Source organism: Astyanax mexicanus, chromosome 24, assembly GCF_023375975.1.
Source record: "Astyanax mexicanus isolate ESR-SI-001 chromosome 24, AstMex3_surface, whole genome shotgun sequence".
NCBI lineage: Eukaryota > Metazoa > Chordata > Actinopteri > Characiformes > Acestrorhamphidae > Astyanax > Astyanax mexicanus.
In genome coordinates, this window is record NC_064431.1 from 30576507 (window position 1) to 30592815 (window position 16309).

The window sequence follows — 16309 nt, forward strand, 5'->3', positions numbered from 1 at the left end:
CAGTTTCTGACTTACACTCACCATCAGTGTGTAGTGATTCTCCCCGGGCTCCCTTAGAAATAAATCAACTTCCCCTTTAGTTTAGTTTAATTTATGCTAACTCAAGTTTTCATTCCCTATTACTTAAAAAATTGAGCAAACCGGCTGCCTTAAAAAAGTTAAGTAAACTCAACTTATCTGGTCTTACAGTTAAAAAAAAGTTAAATCAGCTTCCCCTTTAGTTGTAATAATTTAATGTTATAAATTATGCTAACTTAAGTTTTTATTACCCATTACTTAACTTTTTTAAGGCAACCGGTTTCCTCAAATTTATTAAGTAAATTCAACTTATTCGGGCTTACAGTGTGCAGTTCAATAAAGAAACACAACATCCTGAAAGAAAGTCACTTTTTTATTGAATGGATATAAACCAGCTGGCCAACACTCCGTAATAGTTTAGATTACGACACACACAATAGCAAACACCTGGGAGTGGAGGGGGACGCCGAGGTCCCACAGGGGGGCTTAAAAACATCAAACATGACATACAGAATCCATGCTGAACTCCAGAACCCAGAACCTCCATCTACCATCAACCACGGCCTTCACTGCACTGGCTTTACCAATCAAACCTCACACACACACACACACACACACATCCTAACATCCACACACACTCTCATACACATATATATATATACTCATGCTAAACACACACACACTCTCACACACACACACTCTCCCAATCGTGCACACACACTAAGACACACTCAGTAAGACGTTCAGATTCCTCAGACAGAAACATGCTAACACACTTTTTTCAGTTATTTGCACAGGCTGTCCACTAGAGGAGAGCGCGCCACTCTCGGAAACGCGACACGTCAAGATGCGGAATGTACGTATAGCTCACTTTTAAAGGGGCGGGGCAGGAAAAGGGGTGTGTCCCTCCCCTCCCCCTTTAAAAAATATAAATAAATTTAAAAAAAAGTTCACACTTTATTCATTCAGCATGCGGACACTTCGAATAATCACTGTACAGCAAAAATAAATAATTAAATAAATAAATAAATAACGTATACAAATTGTACGGTCTGAAACGGACATACATACAAAATACAGACGCTACCAAATACAAAATTAAAACAATAATCTTCAAATCAAACAAATAAATAAAAATAAAAATATAAAACAAACATCTGAAATATAAAACAATTCTCCATTTTTTTCTGGCGTTGGTCACAGTGATTTTTTTCTTTTTCTTTTTTTTTTTCCATCCAGAGATTTTGCATTTTTGACATCATGAACTAAAAAAAACTCCACACCTGTCACACACACACACACACACACAAGCTAAAATAACGTGTTTTTGTTCTTCCTTATTCATTTTATTTATTTATTTTTTTTTTAATAACTCAGCCAGTCTGTTGGCTTGGGTTGGAGCGACAGGGCTGAAGCATTTAGTTAGTGTGTGTATATGTGTATGTGTGTTACTGTGTGTGTGTGTGTGTGTGTGTGTGTGTGTGTGTGTTAGTGCGTCTCCACTGGAGAACACAACACTGAACGTTAGAACCAGCAGTCAAAACACAGAACACAGAACTCAACATGCACATCTATCAGCTCTATGCATATCGATGCATATCGTTATTATCATTATGAATATTTTTATTATTATTAGGATTATTCTACATTTCCTCCCTGTGTACAATAGAACTCAATAGAACTCAATAGAACTCTTCTCTTGGTGGCAGGAGACTCCTGGTGCTCCTGCTTCAAGTATTCAGTGGTTTAAAGGACCTGAAACCGGAGGAGTGGAAGAAGAAAACTCTGTTTTTCTCAGCCCCCGTTAAGGTTAAGTGTTGGACTCAGTCTTCCCTTTCTGCTGCTTCCATTGCCCACATTTACAGACTACAGGCGACGACACACGACCACGCTGAATAAGACAGAAAGACATGATGACCAGGTGATGATGATGAAGAGGAGGATGGTGAAGATGATGGTACTGAATAAAACACCCAATGTTGAATTTTCCATGATCCACCCACAAACCCACAGCTTTACAGAAACCCATCCAATCTAATAAAAGATTGACAAGCACAGACTGGGTGCGTTTTTGTTGTGTAATCGAGTTTTTGTACTATGCATAAACTAACTACCGCAAATCAATTTTTATACTTGAATGATGTAGACTATACTACCAGTACCAGTGCTTTTCCTTATATACTACTGCATGTTCCCCTATAGTCCCTATACAACCTCTATTCTCTATACTACCTAATGATTTCCTATGTTCCCCTATACTTCCTCTACCACCTTATACTCCCTGAATTACCCTGTACCCCTATACTCCCCTATACTATCCTATACTACCTGAACTACCCTATACTCCCTATACTATCCTTTACTCCCTAAACTACCCTATAATCCCTATTCTACCCTATACTACCCTACACTCCAATTTACTTCCTTAGCACATATACTTCCTATAGTAACCTCTACCTCCTATATACCCAATAATTCTCCATGTTCCCTTATACTCCCTATACTACCCTATGTTACTTTATATTCCCTATACTAACCCAGTAACCCTATAGTAGCACATACTCCCTATACTTGGCTATACTCCCCTATACTACCCAATACCACGCCATGTCCCCTATACTGCCCTATGTTACTTTATATTTCCTATACTCACCATACACCTTATAGTTGCACATACTCCCTATACTAACCAAATACCACCCCAAGTCCCCATATACTCCCTATACAAGCCCATGATCCCTATGTTTCCCAACACTACCCTATATTTTCTATAGTCTACTATACTACCCTCTGCTGCCCTACACTCTACTATACTACACAATACTCCCTATGCTCCCAATACTACCCTATACTACTCTATGCTACCTTATATACCCTATACTTTACTATACTACCCTACACTCCGCAGGCATCCAGCTTATATAAATGTGATTTTTAAATTAGTTTGCAGTGTGTTCTTATCACAACACTATTTGTGCACCCAAATGTTTGGTGGACGTCGTCGGGTGGCACGGAGATTTCAGCCCCCGTTAGTATAAAGTGCTATAAACAGAACAGTGAGGGTGATCCAACTGAACTACTGGAGAGGTGATCTGAAAAAAAAGCTTTGGTGAAATTTCCAGGGATTGTAAAGAATTCTGAATGCATGAGCTACTGAGATTTATCGTAAGCCAAGTGCGCAAAAAACCCTCAACCACACATTTCTAGGCACGAAACGACGCATTTGTGGGCGGAGCATGGACAGTTCAACCAACGACAGAGCAGTCAACACCATTCTAGACAAGCAACTACAAGGCATTTGAGAACCACAGTAACAAGTGAACGTTCTAAGACAAGAGCAGTGGTTAATGTTCTAGATACGCGAGAGTACACTTTAGAACAGCAACATGGTGAAAAAATAAATAAATAAATAAAAATAAAGCACAGCACCGTACAGGAACGTCATTAACAGTCAGATTTTGGCCTTATTACTGACAATACACACACACATACACACACGCACACAAACATAATCCCCCCACAGTGGTGGGGTTTAAAAAACACAGAAGACGTGAACAGTAGATTGAGGCAATGCATTAGCGGGTTTTTTTCTGGATGCAGGATCCTCAAACTTTAACCAGGACAGTGAGGGAGCTGCGAGAACGACTGTAACTGACCTGTTCATTAAAACGCTTTGTTTTGTGAGGATAAACAAGCTTTTCAGAGCTTTGAAGGCTTAGAAGGAGGTGTTTCCTCATGTTTCAGCAGCTTCAGCACTGTTGACTAGCTGATCGATCTTTTATTTCTGTACTTATTGGCTTCTTTTCCACTGCAGGGGCTAATGCTTACTAAGGCTGGCCTGTAGAACCAATTATAGTTTTGTTTTCCATTTGTTGTGTTGCTAAACCAGGACCTGATTTCACAGAGTTAGCATGTTAGCATAAAATGGAGAATGCAAGCTTTAATGACATCTACAGGACTTGTCAAACATGGCTACCGGCTTCTTCCATCATCAATACCGCAGTGCTAAAAGGTTGGTTGAAGGTGTCATCCAGCATTGCTACTGCAGCGTTAGCATGTTAGCTACTGGTCTCATCCCACATTTCTACCACAGTGTTAGCATGCTGGCTACCAGCCTAATCCAACATAACTTCCACCCAAATTCCACATTGCTACCACAGTGTTAGCATGCTGGCTACCAGCCTAATCCAACATAACTTTCACCCAAATTCCACTTTGCTAACAGAGTGTTAGCATGCTGGCTACCAACCTAATCCAACATAACTTCCACCTAAATTCCACATTTCTACCACAGTGTTAGCATGCTGGCTACCAGCCTAATCCAACATAACTTCCACCTAAATTCCACATTGCTACCACAGTGTTAGCATGCTGGCTACCAGCCTAATGCAACATAACGTTGCTAATGGCTTTGTCCAACATCTATACAGTCCAGCCAGCCAATCAGTGAATCCCAACGTCATTGAGCCCTCCCACTGAATGGTTCCATAGCCTTCAAGTATGGTTAGCTAGCCGTTCTGAGGAAACCATGCCTTGGAGAACCATTCAAACCTGCAGTGGTAAAGCGGCCATCGATGTAAAGGATGGTTGGTGTAAATGGCAACCAGAACACCAACCAGTACATCAACCAACATAACCAGTTATTCCACAGTAGCCAGCAGTGCTGGTTTTGAGGTTAACCTCCGTTTTTGGTCAAAATTCTCCAAAGCTTGTCCATCATCACAAAAATATAAGTATAAATACTGCATTTGTAAGCAGATTATGAGTTGCTTCTTCCGACTGGTTGTAGTTTTTTTTTTTATGAGCTGCAACAAAGAAGAAGTGTCCACTGAACCACGTTCTGCTGTACCTCACGTCCTTCACGCGTGGAACCACCGCATTACGTCACCAGTTCATTACTTTCACAACTATTGCATAGATCTTCACGTTGAGATCTTGCGATGGACCACACCCTTTTTTTTTTTTTTAAATGGAGAGACACTTGGTTTCACAGCACTTGTTGGGTTCTTCTTCTTCTTCTTCTTCAAAGTTCGGAAAACAGAGACAGAACACGTTTTTTTATTTATTTCTAAATCGTATTTTTTTGTTATCGACACAATGTTCTGATCACGATATAGACACACTTCATATATATATATATATATTATATATATATTTATATCTATATATATCTATGTCTTTTTTTGTAGAATCCATGTATAGATCTATATTATGTTGTTGAGGCACTAGCCACTATGTTGAGAGGGAGGAGCGTTAAGGGGGCGGGGAAAAGCATGAAAAGGGCTGCTGTTGTTGTTACGGGAATGAGAACGGGTTAGAGTTGGTTCGACTTGAGCCTTGAGACTTTTTTTAGCCTTGATTGTTCACTGAAACACTTAGACCTTCATGTTTTCAGCTGATCAGGCCCTGAACAGTCCTATATATATTCAGATCATCCTTGTCCTACTGAGAAATTACACTGAAATTACACTCAACGTCCAAAAAATTGTGTTGCACCCAGAAGGAATCAACCTGAAGTAAGGAAAATTGGTGGGTAGACATGCCATCCATGGCTTGACGAGTCTACAAGGTGGTTTTACGTGGTTTGGGGTGCAAATTGATACAATGGCAGATTATATTATGGTGTTCAATAGGGGGCATTTTGACGGCCAACAATGCTCGTCCACATACTGCTGCCGTCTCAAGAGCTTGCCTTGAAGACATATACAGGGGTTGGACAATGACACTGAAACACCTGGTTTTAGACCACAATAATTTATTGTCCCGACGGACAGTTCTGGTGGAAACAGGAGAGTTGAGGTGCACATTGAATTCTACTGGGGTTTTATGTTTTTTGGATACAATTCGGGTTAGCACCCGAACATCCCTTTCAGACAGCTTCCTCTTACAGCGTCCACAGTTAATCCTGTTGGATGTGGTTGGTTCTTCTTGGTGGTATGCTGACATTACCCTGGATACCGTGGCTCTTGATGAATCACAAAGACTTGCTGTCTTGGTCACAGATGCGCCAGCAAGACGTGCACCAACAATTACCCTGCTAACTGAACCTTCACACTCTGCTCTTACTGGTGCAAAAATGTGCAATTAATAAAGATTGGCCACCAGGCTGCTCCAATTTAGCCATGAAACCTCCCACACTAAAAAGACAGGTGTTTCAGTTTCATTGTCCAAACCCTGTACCACATATAGACCTATCACCGATGTATGAAAATGTATGGAAAGCTCTTGGTCTTGCCATCAATACTCAATAAATAAAATGAGCATTTAACAATCCAACCATTCCTTCTGGGTGCAGTTCATTTGCAACTATGAGACTTGAAGTACTTCTGGAACCATGAATCATCCCTGACCTTCTGTCATTCTCCAGCTGTGAGCTTCAACAGAGAGCTTCCTGACATTTTTCTGATTCTGAGCACCCAATTCCTGACTCTAGTCCAGAGCAGACGCATCTACTGACCAGTTAAGAGCATTGAGCATGTCTCAAACCGCGTCTCTAAAGTCGGACACGAGTGCGGACTGTGGACACACGATGGCTGTCTCCATCTCTGCGTTGGGTGTTAAGCACCATTGAAAGCACCATTAGAAAATTAACCCTTGAGAAGAAGGGCAATGGGCGAAGTTGCCATGTTCTTGGTTTTGTTCCGATGGTAGAATAGCCTAGAAGTTTATTGACGACGACGAAAACGATGAACGTGGCTTTGGGCGGACGCGGCTGTTGAAGCATCAGGCCCAGCATTTGATGATTTTATTGGACGGAGGTGCATAGGTGCATGCTTTCAAACACAGACCAAACTAGGATCTCCAACGAGGAACGCCAGGAGAAAGATCAGGCTATATTATCTCTGCGTTCCAATCCAGTAGAGTGCCGGTACCATCTGCTCTGACCAGCAGGTCTGGAAGATGACTATAAAATGCTGAATGTAACCCTGCATAGAGTGCTTTCCGATTGTCAGCTGAGGTAACACTACAGGACGTCGACAGGACGGACTGAACAGGATCGAAACCAGCTAGAGTAAGGCCCAACTTACTGCACCCTCGAAGGGTTAAACCGCAGGATCCAGAATCAGAGCTCATTCCCTCCCAGGTACCTGAATCCCCCCCGCCCCTTATAGTTGCGAGACCCTGATATGTACTGCAAATCAACTCGTACGAGTCTGTAGTGCTAATGTAAACAGAACACAAAATCAAGATTCTTGGCAATGAATTTCTTCCTCAATGTAAAAAAAAATCCTAACTTCACTTTTAAAAGTCTGAACGAGGACGTCGGAGATCCTTCTGGCAGACGAAGACGAAGGAAGAGGCAGGACAAGTTTGTTTCGTTTCGTTTTTTTTTTGATTGGCGGGACCCATCGCGGAAGGGGAGTGGCCGAGTCAGAGAGGGGCGGAGTCGAGCAGAACGACAGAGCAGGCGAGCAGACCGAAAGGTCTGAAAGGGTTCAGGTGGGACAGAGCGGCAGCAGGTGAACGTAGGGAGTGCAGGAAGAGTTCCCATTGGATCTTGGAAAGGGTCGTCCAAGGCAGTGAGTGTTTCTAAACAGGACTCCACTGTTCATAAGTCGCCAGTCATAAGTCTCCTCCATCCATAAGCCTGCACCCGTCTTCATCCGAGCCCATCACTCATCTGAGAAGATAAAAACAAAAGAAATGTGAAGTTAAAAACCCCTTAAAAGACCAAGTCTGCCTGACTAATCTCTAACTCTTAAGGATTTCTATTTAAGCTTTACATAAAAAGCTTTCATGTTTAATAAGGTACATTACTGAATTACTGAATAGACATATAGGGGTTGGACACTGAAACTGAAACACCTGGTTTTAGAGCACAATAATTGATTGTGGTGACGGACAGTTCTGGTGGAAACAGGAGAGTTGAGGTGCACATTGAATTCTGCCGTGATTTGATCAGCCGTGGTTTTATGTTTTTTTTTAAAACAATCCGGGTTAGCACCCGAACATCCCTTTCAGACAGCTTCCTCCTACAGCGTCCACAGTTAATCCTGTTGGATGTGGTTGGTCCTTCTTGGTGGTATGCTGACATTACCCTGGATATCGTGGCTCTTGATGCATCACAAAGACTTACTGTCTTGGTCACAGATGCTCCAGCAAGACGTGCACCAACAATTTGTCCTCTTTTGAACTCTGGTATGTCTCCCATAATGTTGTGTGCATTGCAGTATTTAGAGCAGAACTGTGCTCTTACCCTGCTAATTGAACCTTCACACTCTGCTCTTACTGCAATGTGCAATTAATGAAGATTGGACACCAGGCTGCTCCAATTTAGCCATGAAACCTCCCACACTAAAATGATGACAGGTGTTTCAGTTTCATTGTCCAACCCCCTGTACTTTCTATTGTAATAGAAAATAAAACAAAAATGTAAGTAAATCTGCTAATGTTAAAAAATAATGAATAAAATCATTTCAATTGTCAATTGTCTCTTTCCTGAACTTCATTTTAAAATCAATATATATATATATATATTTTAACAGGCAGTTTCTCCAAGTGTCCTGTAGGAGATTTCAAACCCTCAAATTTTATTTTGCTGCAGAAAAGAAGGGTTTTGTATCACCTACACTTGTTGCCTGTGTACAGGACAAGGCATTTAAGGGGTTAAAAGGTTAAAAGTTAAAGGAGTACATCAGTTTATGAGTTATTGAGTTATTGAGACATGTAAAGCTCCAACAGATCAGCTAACAGATACCCAGGCTGGCATCAGATGCAAGAAATACAGTATATCTTACATTAAATTTGACTTTTTGTCCAATTTGATTGTAGACAGTATTAACCCAAGATATTTAATGTTTTATCTGCTCAACTTTCATTTTTAACTGGTCATTTATTAATATACATCAATCCCTGCATTTGCAGGCTGCAACCCATTCCAAACACAGTTAGAACAGAGTCTTTTAGGGCTAGCAGTAAAAGCTGGTACATGTCCCAGGACTGTTTAAGCCCTTTGAGAATTCTCACCTGCTCAGGTGTTATCCCACACGCTCAGCTCACACACTCACACCCTCCTGCTCCTCTTCCTAAGTGTCAGGGCCCCCTGGTGAAGTGTGGGTCTGGGGGGGAGATAGAGTCTGGCCAAGTGGATAATGTGTAGTTTCTTCTGCATGGCATGGCTATGCACCTCCAACTGTGAGTGAGTCATCTGAGACCAGAGCACAAGCAGAGAGAAAAATACTGTATTATTAGTGTTTATTACAGTTTATTACCTACATTCCTCATTAACATCCCCTAAACCATTAATTAACCCTAAAACTTTAATCAGGACTAAAACCTGACCTAACCCTAAACCTCACTTTACCAAAGATCAACCATAAACAAACCTTAACCAAAGCCTTAAATCTATCCCTAAACCCAACCCTAAACCTTAAATCTTACCCTAAACCTAAGCTTAACCATGAATCAAGCCTAAAACCTAACCCTAATCTACACCTTAACCTAAACCTTAAATCTGACTCTGAGCCTAATCTTAATCATAAAACAACCCTAAACATAAACCTTAACCTAACCTACCCCTTAAATCTAAACCTAAAGCTTAACCTAAACATTAAATCTAAACCTAACATTAACCTAAACCTTAAATCTTAACCTAGCCTTATTCTTAACCTTAAACCTAAACCTAACCTTAACCTAAACCTCAAATCTAACTCTAAACCTAAAGCTTAACCTAAACCTTAAATCTAGACCTAACCTTAACCTACCCCTAAATCTAAACCTAACCTTAATCTACCCCTTAAATCTAAACCTAACCTTAATCTACCCCTTAAATCTAAACCCAAACCTTAACATAAACCTTAAATCTAACCCTAAACCAAACCTTAACATAAACCTTAAATCTAACCCTAAACCCAAACCTTAACCTAAACCTTAAATCTAACCCTAAACCCAAACCTTAACCTAAACCTTAAATCTAACCCTAAACCACACATTAAATTGAACCCTAAGACTAATCTTAATTTAAACCTCAAATCTAACCCTAACCTTAACCTAAAGCTTAACCTAAACCTTAAATCTAAACCTTAAATCTAACCCTAAACCTAAAATGTTAAGATTAGGATTAGGGTTAAATTTTTATTCAACAGAGAATTAGTTATTTCACCTCAGAGTTCAGTTGCAGTTCAATGTAAATTGAATGTTAGTTGCGCTTCTATAAAGCATCTATATTGGACCATCCAAATAAAGTGATACTGAAGTTTTAATCCACGCCAATCTGAAGCATTTCTATTGGTCCGTTCATCAAAGAATTTGAAAACCATGCGAGGAACAACTAACAGATTCACATTATGTCAAAAAGTAAAAAGCAATGCTATGCTATTGCTAATAATGATAACATTTTCACAAGCAACACACACGACCTATTTATTAAGCAAATGTAAAAGCAAGAGAAATGAAAGAAAGCATGCGAGTTTCTCACCACATAAATCATTCTAGCTTTGGTTTGGAAACTGTTACGCCCAAATTCCCTCCTCATCATCCTGTGAGCATCGTGCGGTCCAGAGATCAGCGGGGTTACAGGACAGACAGGTCAGGTTAGAGAGGAGAATTACAGGGAGAAGTTAGGATGGTCCAACCCTGGAGACACTGCTCTTATTCTGCTCTGAGGCTGCAAACCTAAATCTGATATTTGGAATATCTAGATTGTATTCAGATTCTGATTGTTGATGCACGGTTATTTGCAGTTGATCAGACTGGATTTATGGATTTACCTGTCTGGACATCACAAACATATCAGCATAGGTTGCTGTGGTATGGAGGTTAGCATCAGTAACTAAAATTTGATGCTGTTCATGGACCTTCAGACGTCCCTTAATCTGAATTTAATAAGCTTATAGTTTGTTGGATTGTGAGTAAAGCAAAATACACACTAAAAAACCATTGTAGCATCCAGAGCTTCCAGATTACATTTGGTTTATGGCTTCCAGACTATCCAAAATCAATCTGAATTCTATCCAAATGTACCAAAAACATTTGGGGTGGACATTTATACATAGCTGCTGCATAGCCTAGAAAATTGAGTATAAATTGGTAGAGTTGTGATTATTAAAGTTGTATTAAACACCTTCCAGTAGTACAAATAAATGCACTGGGGGCGCATGGTTGACTCCTCCAATATGGCCGCCACATTGACAAGCCAGCTCCAATAGATGGTGTCAGTTGATGGTGTCAGCATCTATGTATATATGTCTATGGCTTTAACAGATAAATCCAGAAGGTTCTCCAGGACCAGGGTTGGGAACCACTAAAGAAACAGCCAGTTACAGTAGTTAATAACAGAATTAAGAACCTATTAATTAACATTCAGATTAAATAATGAAGGCCATTAGTCAAAAAAATATACATTGAAAATAAGACACACCACTGAGCCAAAACATTCTGATCAAAACAGCCACCTTAAAAAAACGGCAACCTTAAGACGGTATCTGTGGAATCTGGAACCAACACAAACCAGCAGATCTTGAAAGTCCTGTCAATTGCTCCTCCCACAGGACAAATCATCAAGAGGAAGATGGATGATCACAAGCCATCAAACCAAACTGAACTGCTTGCATTTTTGCACCAGGAGTAAAGCAGCATAAAGTTATCCAAAAGCAGTGTGTAAGACTGGTGGAGGAGAACATGTTATTCCACCAAATATTGATTTCTGAACTCTTAAAACTTTATGAATATGAACTTGTTTTCTTTGCATTATTTGAGGTCTGAAAGCTCTTTCTCAGTTTTGTGCAAATAAATGCTCTAAATGACTAAATATTTTTGGAATTAGGAATTTGGGAGAAATGTTGTCTGTAGTTTATAGAATAGAATAATTGAACAACAATGTTAATTTTATTTAAACATAAACCTATAAATAGCAAAATCATACAAACTGATTCAAAAACTGAAGTGCTCTCTGAATTTTTTCCAGAACTCTTTATTACTCCACATGGTGGCGCTATAATCAAATGTATAAGGTTAATAAACATGCGGTGAAGAATATTGGTTGTTAAATTCTGTGAAACTGAAAAACCAATAACTCCATAATTCCTGGTATTTGATTATTTAAGAGTGTATATTTTATCCTCTTTAGTAACTAATAAAATTGTCTTGTGATATATTGAGTATCACAGAATCACAATATTGTGATATCATCATTAACATGGAAACATTTTGTAATAATTGCTCTGTTATCCTATTCATAATGTTTTGGCTAAAAAAAAATGTAATAAAGAAATTCAGGTAAAAAACTCGGAGCTCACCGGGTCTGGAGTAGGTCTGTGTCCAGGATGGGGGGGTCCACGGCCGGGTCCGCGATGGTGTGGGGGTGGGTGTCTTGGGTGGGGGCCGTGAGGACCAGCATGAGGAGGATGGTGAGGGTGGGGGCTCTGCTGGGGTGGAGGAGGTCCGTGCGGGTGCTGGGGGTGCTGTGGGTGTTGCGGGTGCTGGGGGTGTTGAGGGTGTTGGGGGTGTTGCTGGGGCGGGGGGCCGCTGTGTGGGTGTTGAGGGTGGGGCTGCTGGGGCCTGGGTGGGTGCTGGTGGGGGCCTGGAGGTTGGGGGTGCTGTGGGTGTTGGGGATGTTGAGGATGTTGGGGGTGTTGCGGGTGTTGTTGGGGGTGCTGGGGGTACTGAGGCTGAGGTGGTTGCTGGGGGTGCTGTTGGGGGTGCTGTTGGGGGTGTTGTTGGGGGTGTTGTTGGGTGTGTTGGGGGTGCTGCTGAGGGTGTTGCTGTGGATGTTGTTGAGGGTGTTGTTGAGAGTGTTGTTGAGGGTGTTGTTGGGGGTGTTGGGTGTGGGGGGCATGTGGATAAGGGGGCTGTTGTTGAGGGAGGGGAGCGTGGGGGTAGATGGGTTGGGGCTGAGGCTGTGGTTGGATGTGAGGAGGCTGGGGTTGGATGTGGTGTGGGGGGCCGTGTGGTTGGTAGTGGTCGTCTTCATAGTTGTCGGCTATAAGTTTCATCCTGCTTTGAGTCTGTGAAGATTACATACGCAAAATACATTTAATAAAACAACTTTACTATATAAAGAGTTATTTATTTAACTTTATGTTTATTTGGGTTTAGTATTCTAATGTTATATAGAGTTAATTACAGGTAGACACTCTCACTGACTACTGTCTTTATGTCAGTTTGTGTCCCGATACATACGGTGTAACACTAACACATCATTTCAGAAAAAGAACATCATACTAAATGTAAAACATGGTGGTGGTAGTGTGATGGTCTGGGGCTGCTTTGCTGATTCAGGGTCTGGACAACTTGCTGTAATAGCAGCTGTTTTCCAGACAATCCTGAAGGAGACCTCAAGCTCAGGGGTACTTGGTTTCTGCAGCAGGACAATGACCCAAAGCACACAAACAAAAATTCCACCTCTGAATGGCAATTCAAAATCTGTTTGAGATGCTGTGAATAATCTAAAACAGGAGGTTTATGAGTGAAAAAACTTCCAATGAGACTGAATTAAAGCTATTCTGTAAAGAAGAGTGGAACAAAATTCCTCCACAGAGATGTGAAAAGCTTGTTGCCAGTTCTGAGTAAAAATTAAGTTATTATTAGCTATAAAATTATTAGATTTAGGAGGGAAAATACTATTTTACACAGGGCTCGATTGGTTTGGATATTTTTTTTCTACTAAAAAAATAAATAATAATTAAAATTTAAGTGCTTTTATATTTAATCAAAATTAAAACCTTTGTCTGATTTTACAAAATATCAGTATGACAAAAAAGCAAAACAAAAGAAATCTGTATGGGGCAAATACTTATTAATGCCACTGTAGAGTTATATAAAGGTAGACACTCTCACTGATCACTGACTTTATTCTTTATGTTTATTTGGGTTTAGTATTCTAATGTTATATAGAGTTAATTACAGGTAGACACTCTCACTGACCAGTGACTGTATTCTTTAAGTTTATTTGGGTTTAGTATTCTAATGTTATATAGAGTTAATTACAGGTAGACACTCTCACTGACCAGTGACTGTATTCTTTAAGTTTATTTGGGTTTAGTATTTAAATGTTATATAAAGTTAATTACAGGTCGACACTCTCACTGATCATTGAATTTATTATTGCTTATTTGTGTTTAGTATTCTACATGTAAACAGAGTTAATTACAGGTAGACACTCTCACTGAAAACTGACTTCATATTTATTTTAGTTGCTGATCTGTTGGGATGCTGATGTTTCTCACCTGCTGCTTGAGCTGCTGCATCAGTCTGTCCTTCTCACGTTTCAGTGACATCACTTCCTCTTGCGTCTTCTTCTTATTGGAGGAGGACAGCTCCAGCAGAGCTATGTTAGCGTCCTTCTCGCTGATGGCTGCCAGCAGAGCCTGTTGCCTGCAGGAGAGGAGGATTCAATCAGAAAAGAGCGGGAGACACAAGTTCAGCTCTTATTAAGAGTTTAATCTTGATATTGGATTATAAGTGAGGGCTGGTGAAGCGTCACCGATGATGGAGAAGATGTCAGATGAGTGACCAGCAGGACGTATATGGTAAGGACTGGAAATGAACGCTTGGTTCTTGTTTAGTTCATGACTCTAGTTTGGTAGATACTCAGATATCTCAGACACCTTAGAACCTAGGAGATCCTTAATCCTTTAAGCTGTGTGTGGGTGAGCATTATCCTGATGTTCTGGACAAATCGCTGAGCTCTTAGTACCTCTGAGTCCCTCGTATTACTACTAGGGGTAGCTGAATGTTGTTTTACAATGACGCCCCAGATCATCATATCATCAGGACTCACAATGAGGCCTCCATACTCAACCTCAACCATCTCAACATCTATCAACTATGCAAAATGTCTTCAAATACAGCTCTGGAAAAAAATAAGATATCACTTCAGTTTCTGAATCAGTTTCTCTGATTTTGCTATTTATAGGTTTATGTTTGAGTAAAATGAACATTGTTGTTTTATTCTATAAACTACAGACAACATTTCTCCTAAATTCCAAATTAAAATAGTAATTTAAAGCATTTATTCGCAGAAAATGAGAAAAAGCTGAAATAACAAAAAAGATGCACAGGTTTTTCATGCATCTTGGCATCATGTTCTCCTCCACCAGTCTTACACACTGCTTTTGGATAACTTTATGCTACTCAATCCTAGTGCAAAAATTCAAGCAGTTCAGTTTGGTGGTTTGATGGTTTGTGATCATCCATCTTCCTCTTGATTATATTCCAGAGGTTTTCAATTTGGTAAAATCAAAGAAACTCATCGTTAAGAAGTGGTCTCTTATTTTTTAAGGAGTACGCTACGCTAAAGTAGCCTCTGAGAGCACTGTTACGCTCTCTTGTGGTAAGACCCTGTGTCTAATCAGTGATCTGTAGCAGCCGTAATCCTTTACATACGTATCTGCCTGAGACAAACTGTACAGTAATTTGGAGAGAAGAAGTAGTTTTAAGAAAGAAGGTCGGTTTAAGAAAACGTGTGAATAAAGAAGCTCATCTCACTTCATCTCCAGAATCTCCTCCAGCTGTTTGCGCCTCTCTTGCCTGAGGTTAGTCAGGTGACCGTCCCGCTCGGTCAGAGACTGCTGGGTGGATGTTAGGCGCTGCTTAGTGGCGTCAAGCTCCTGCCGTGTCTTCTCCAACACGTTCATCAGCTCCTCCATCTGAGAAACCAGCAGAGAGGCGATCGGAGATAGAGGTTAAAGAGAGAAGAACCTTCTCTCAGTGGTCTCAGAGTTCTCTACCCCTCCTGAGAGGTTTTATTAAGTGATTAAATACCTTAGGGTTGTCCATGGGGTTGTCTTTGCGAGGGTCCTGCAGGATGCTGCTGCCCTTCTTCTCCCCCGGCTGACCCAGCTTGATGTTGGGACCCTTCTTGTTCTGCTCTTTGCCTGGCCTGTAAAAGTGAGGAATAAAATTTAAATAAAAAAGAGATAATAATTAAAAATAAAAAAACAGGGGTTGGACAATGAAACTGAAACACCTGGTTTTAGAGCACAGTAATTGATTGTGGGGACGGACAGTTCTGGTGGAAACAGGAGAGTTGAGGTGCACATTGAATTCTGCTGTGATTTTATGTTTTTTGGATACAATCCGGGTTAGCACCCGAACATCCCTTTCAGACAGCTTCCTCTTACAGCGTCCACAGTTAATCCTGTTGGATGTGGTTGGTCCTTCTTGGTGGTATGCTGACATTACCCTGGATATCGTGGCTCTTTATACATCACAAAGACTTGCTGTCTTGGTCACAGATGCTCCAGCAAGACGTGCACCAACAATTTGTCCTCTTTTGAACTCTGGTATGTCTCCCATAATGTTGTGTGCATTGCAATATTTTAAGCAACACTGTGTTTAGTGCTCTTACCCT

The 16309-nt window shown here is 40.6% G+C and overlaps 1 protein-coding gene across 5 annotated transcripts in view; it reads right to left on the bottom strand.

Annotated features, from left to right (window-relative positions):
* Nucleotides 1-9080: 9080 nt before the first annotated feature.
* Nucleotides 9081-16309, bottom strand: part of erc2 (ELKS/RAB6-interacting/CAST family member 2) — a 71103-nt gene continuing 63874 nt past the window's right edge. For 4 of the 5 annotated variants that reach the window (XM_049471525.1, XM_049471528.1, XM_049471527.1 and 1 more), the window contains 6 exons: nt 15721-15838; nt 15445-15605; nt 14184-14331; nt 12255-12962; nt 10436-10496; nt 9081-9166 (listed from right to left, as the gene is read on the bottom strand). In XM_049471525.1, coding sequence (XP_049327482.1) covers nt 10470-10496; nt 12255-12962; nt 14184-14331; nt 15445-15605; nt 15721-15838 — 1162 coding nt within the window. In that variant the 3' untranslated portion in view covers nt 9081-9166; nt 10436-10469. The remainder of the gene's footprint in view (nt 9167-10435; nt 10497-12254; nt 12963-14183; nt 14332-15444; nt 15606-15720; nt 15839-16309) is intronic. The other variant, XM_049471526.1, reaches the window with a different exon arrangement.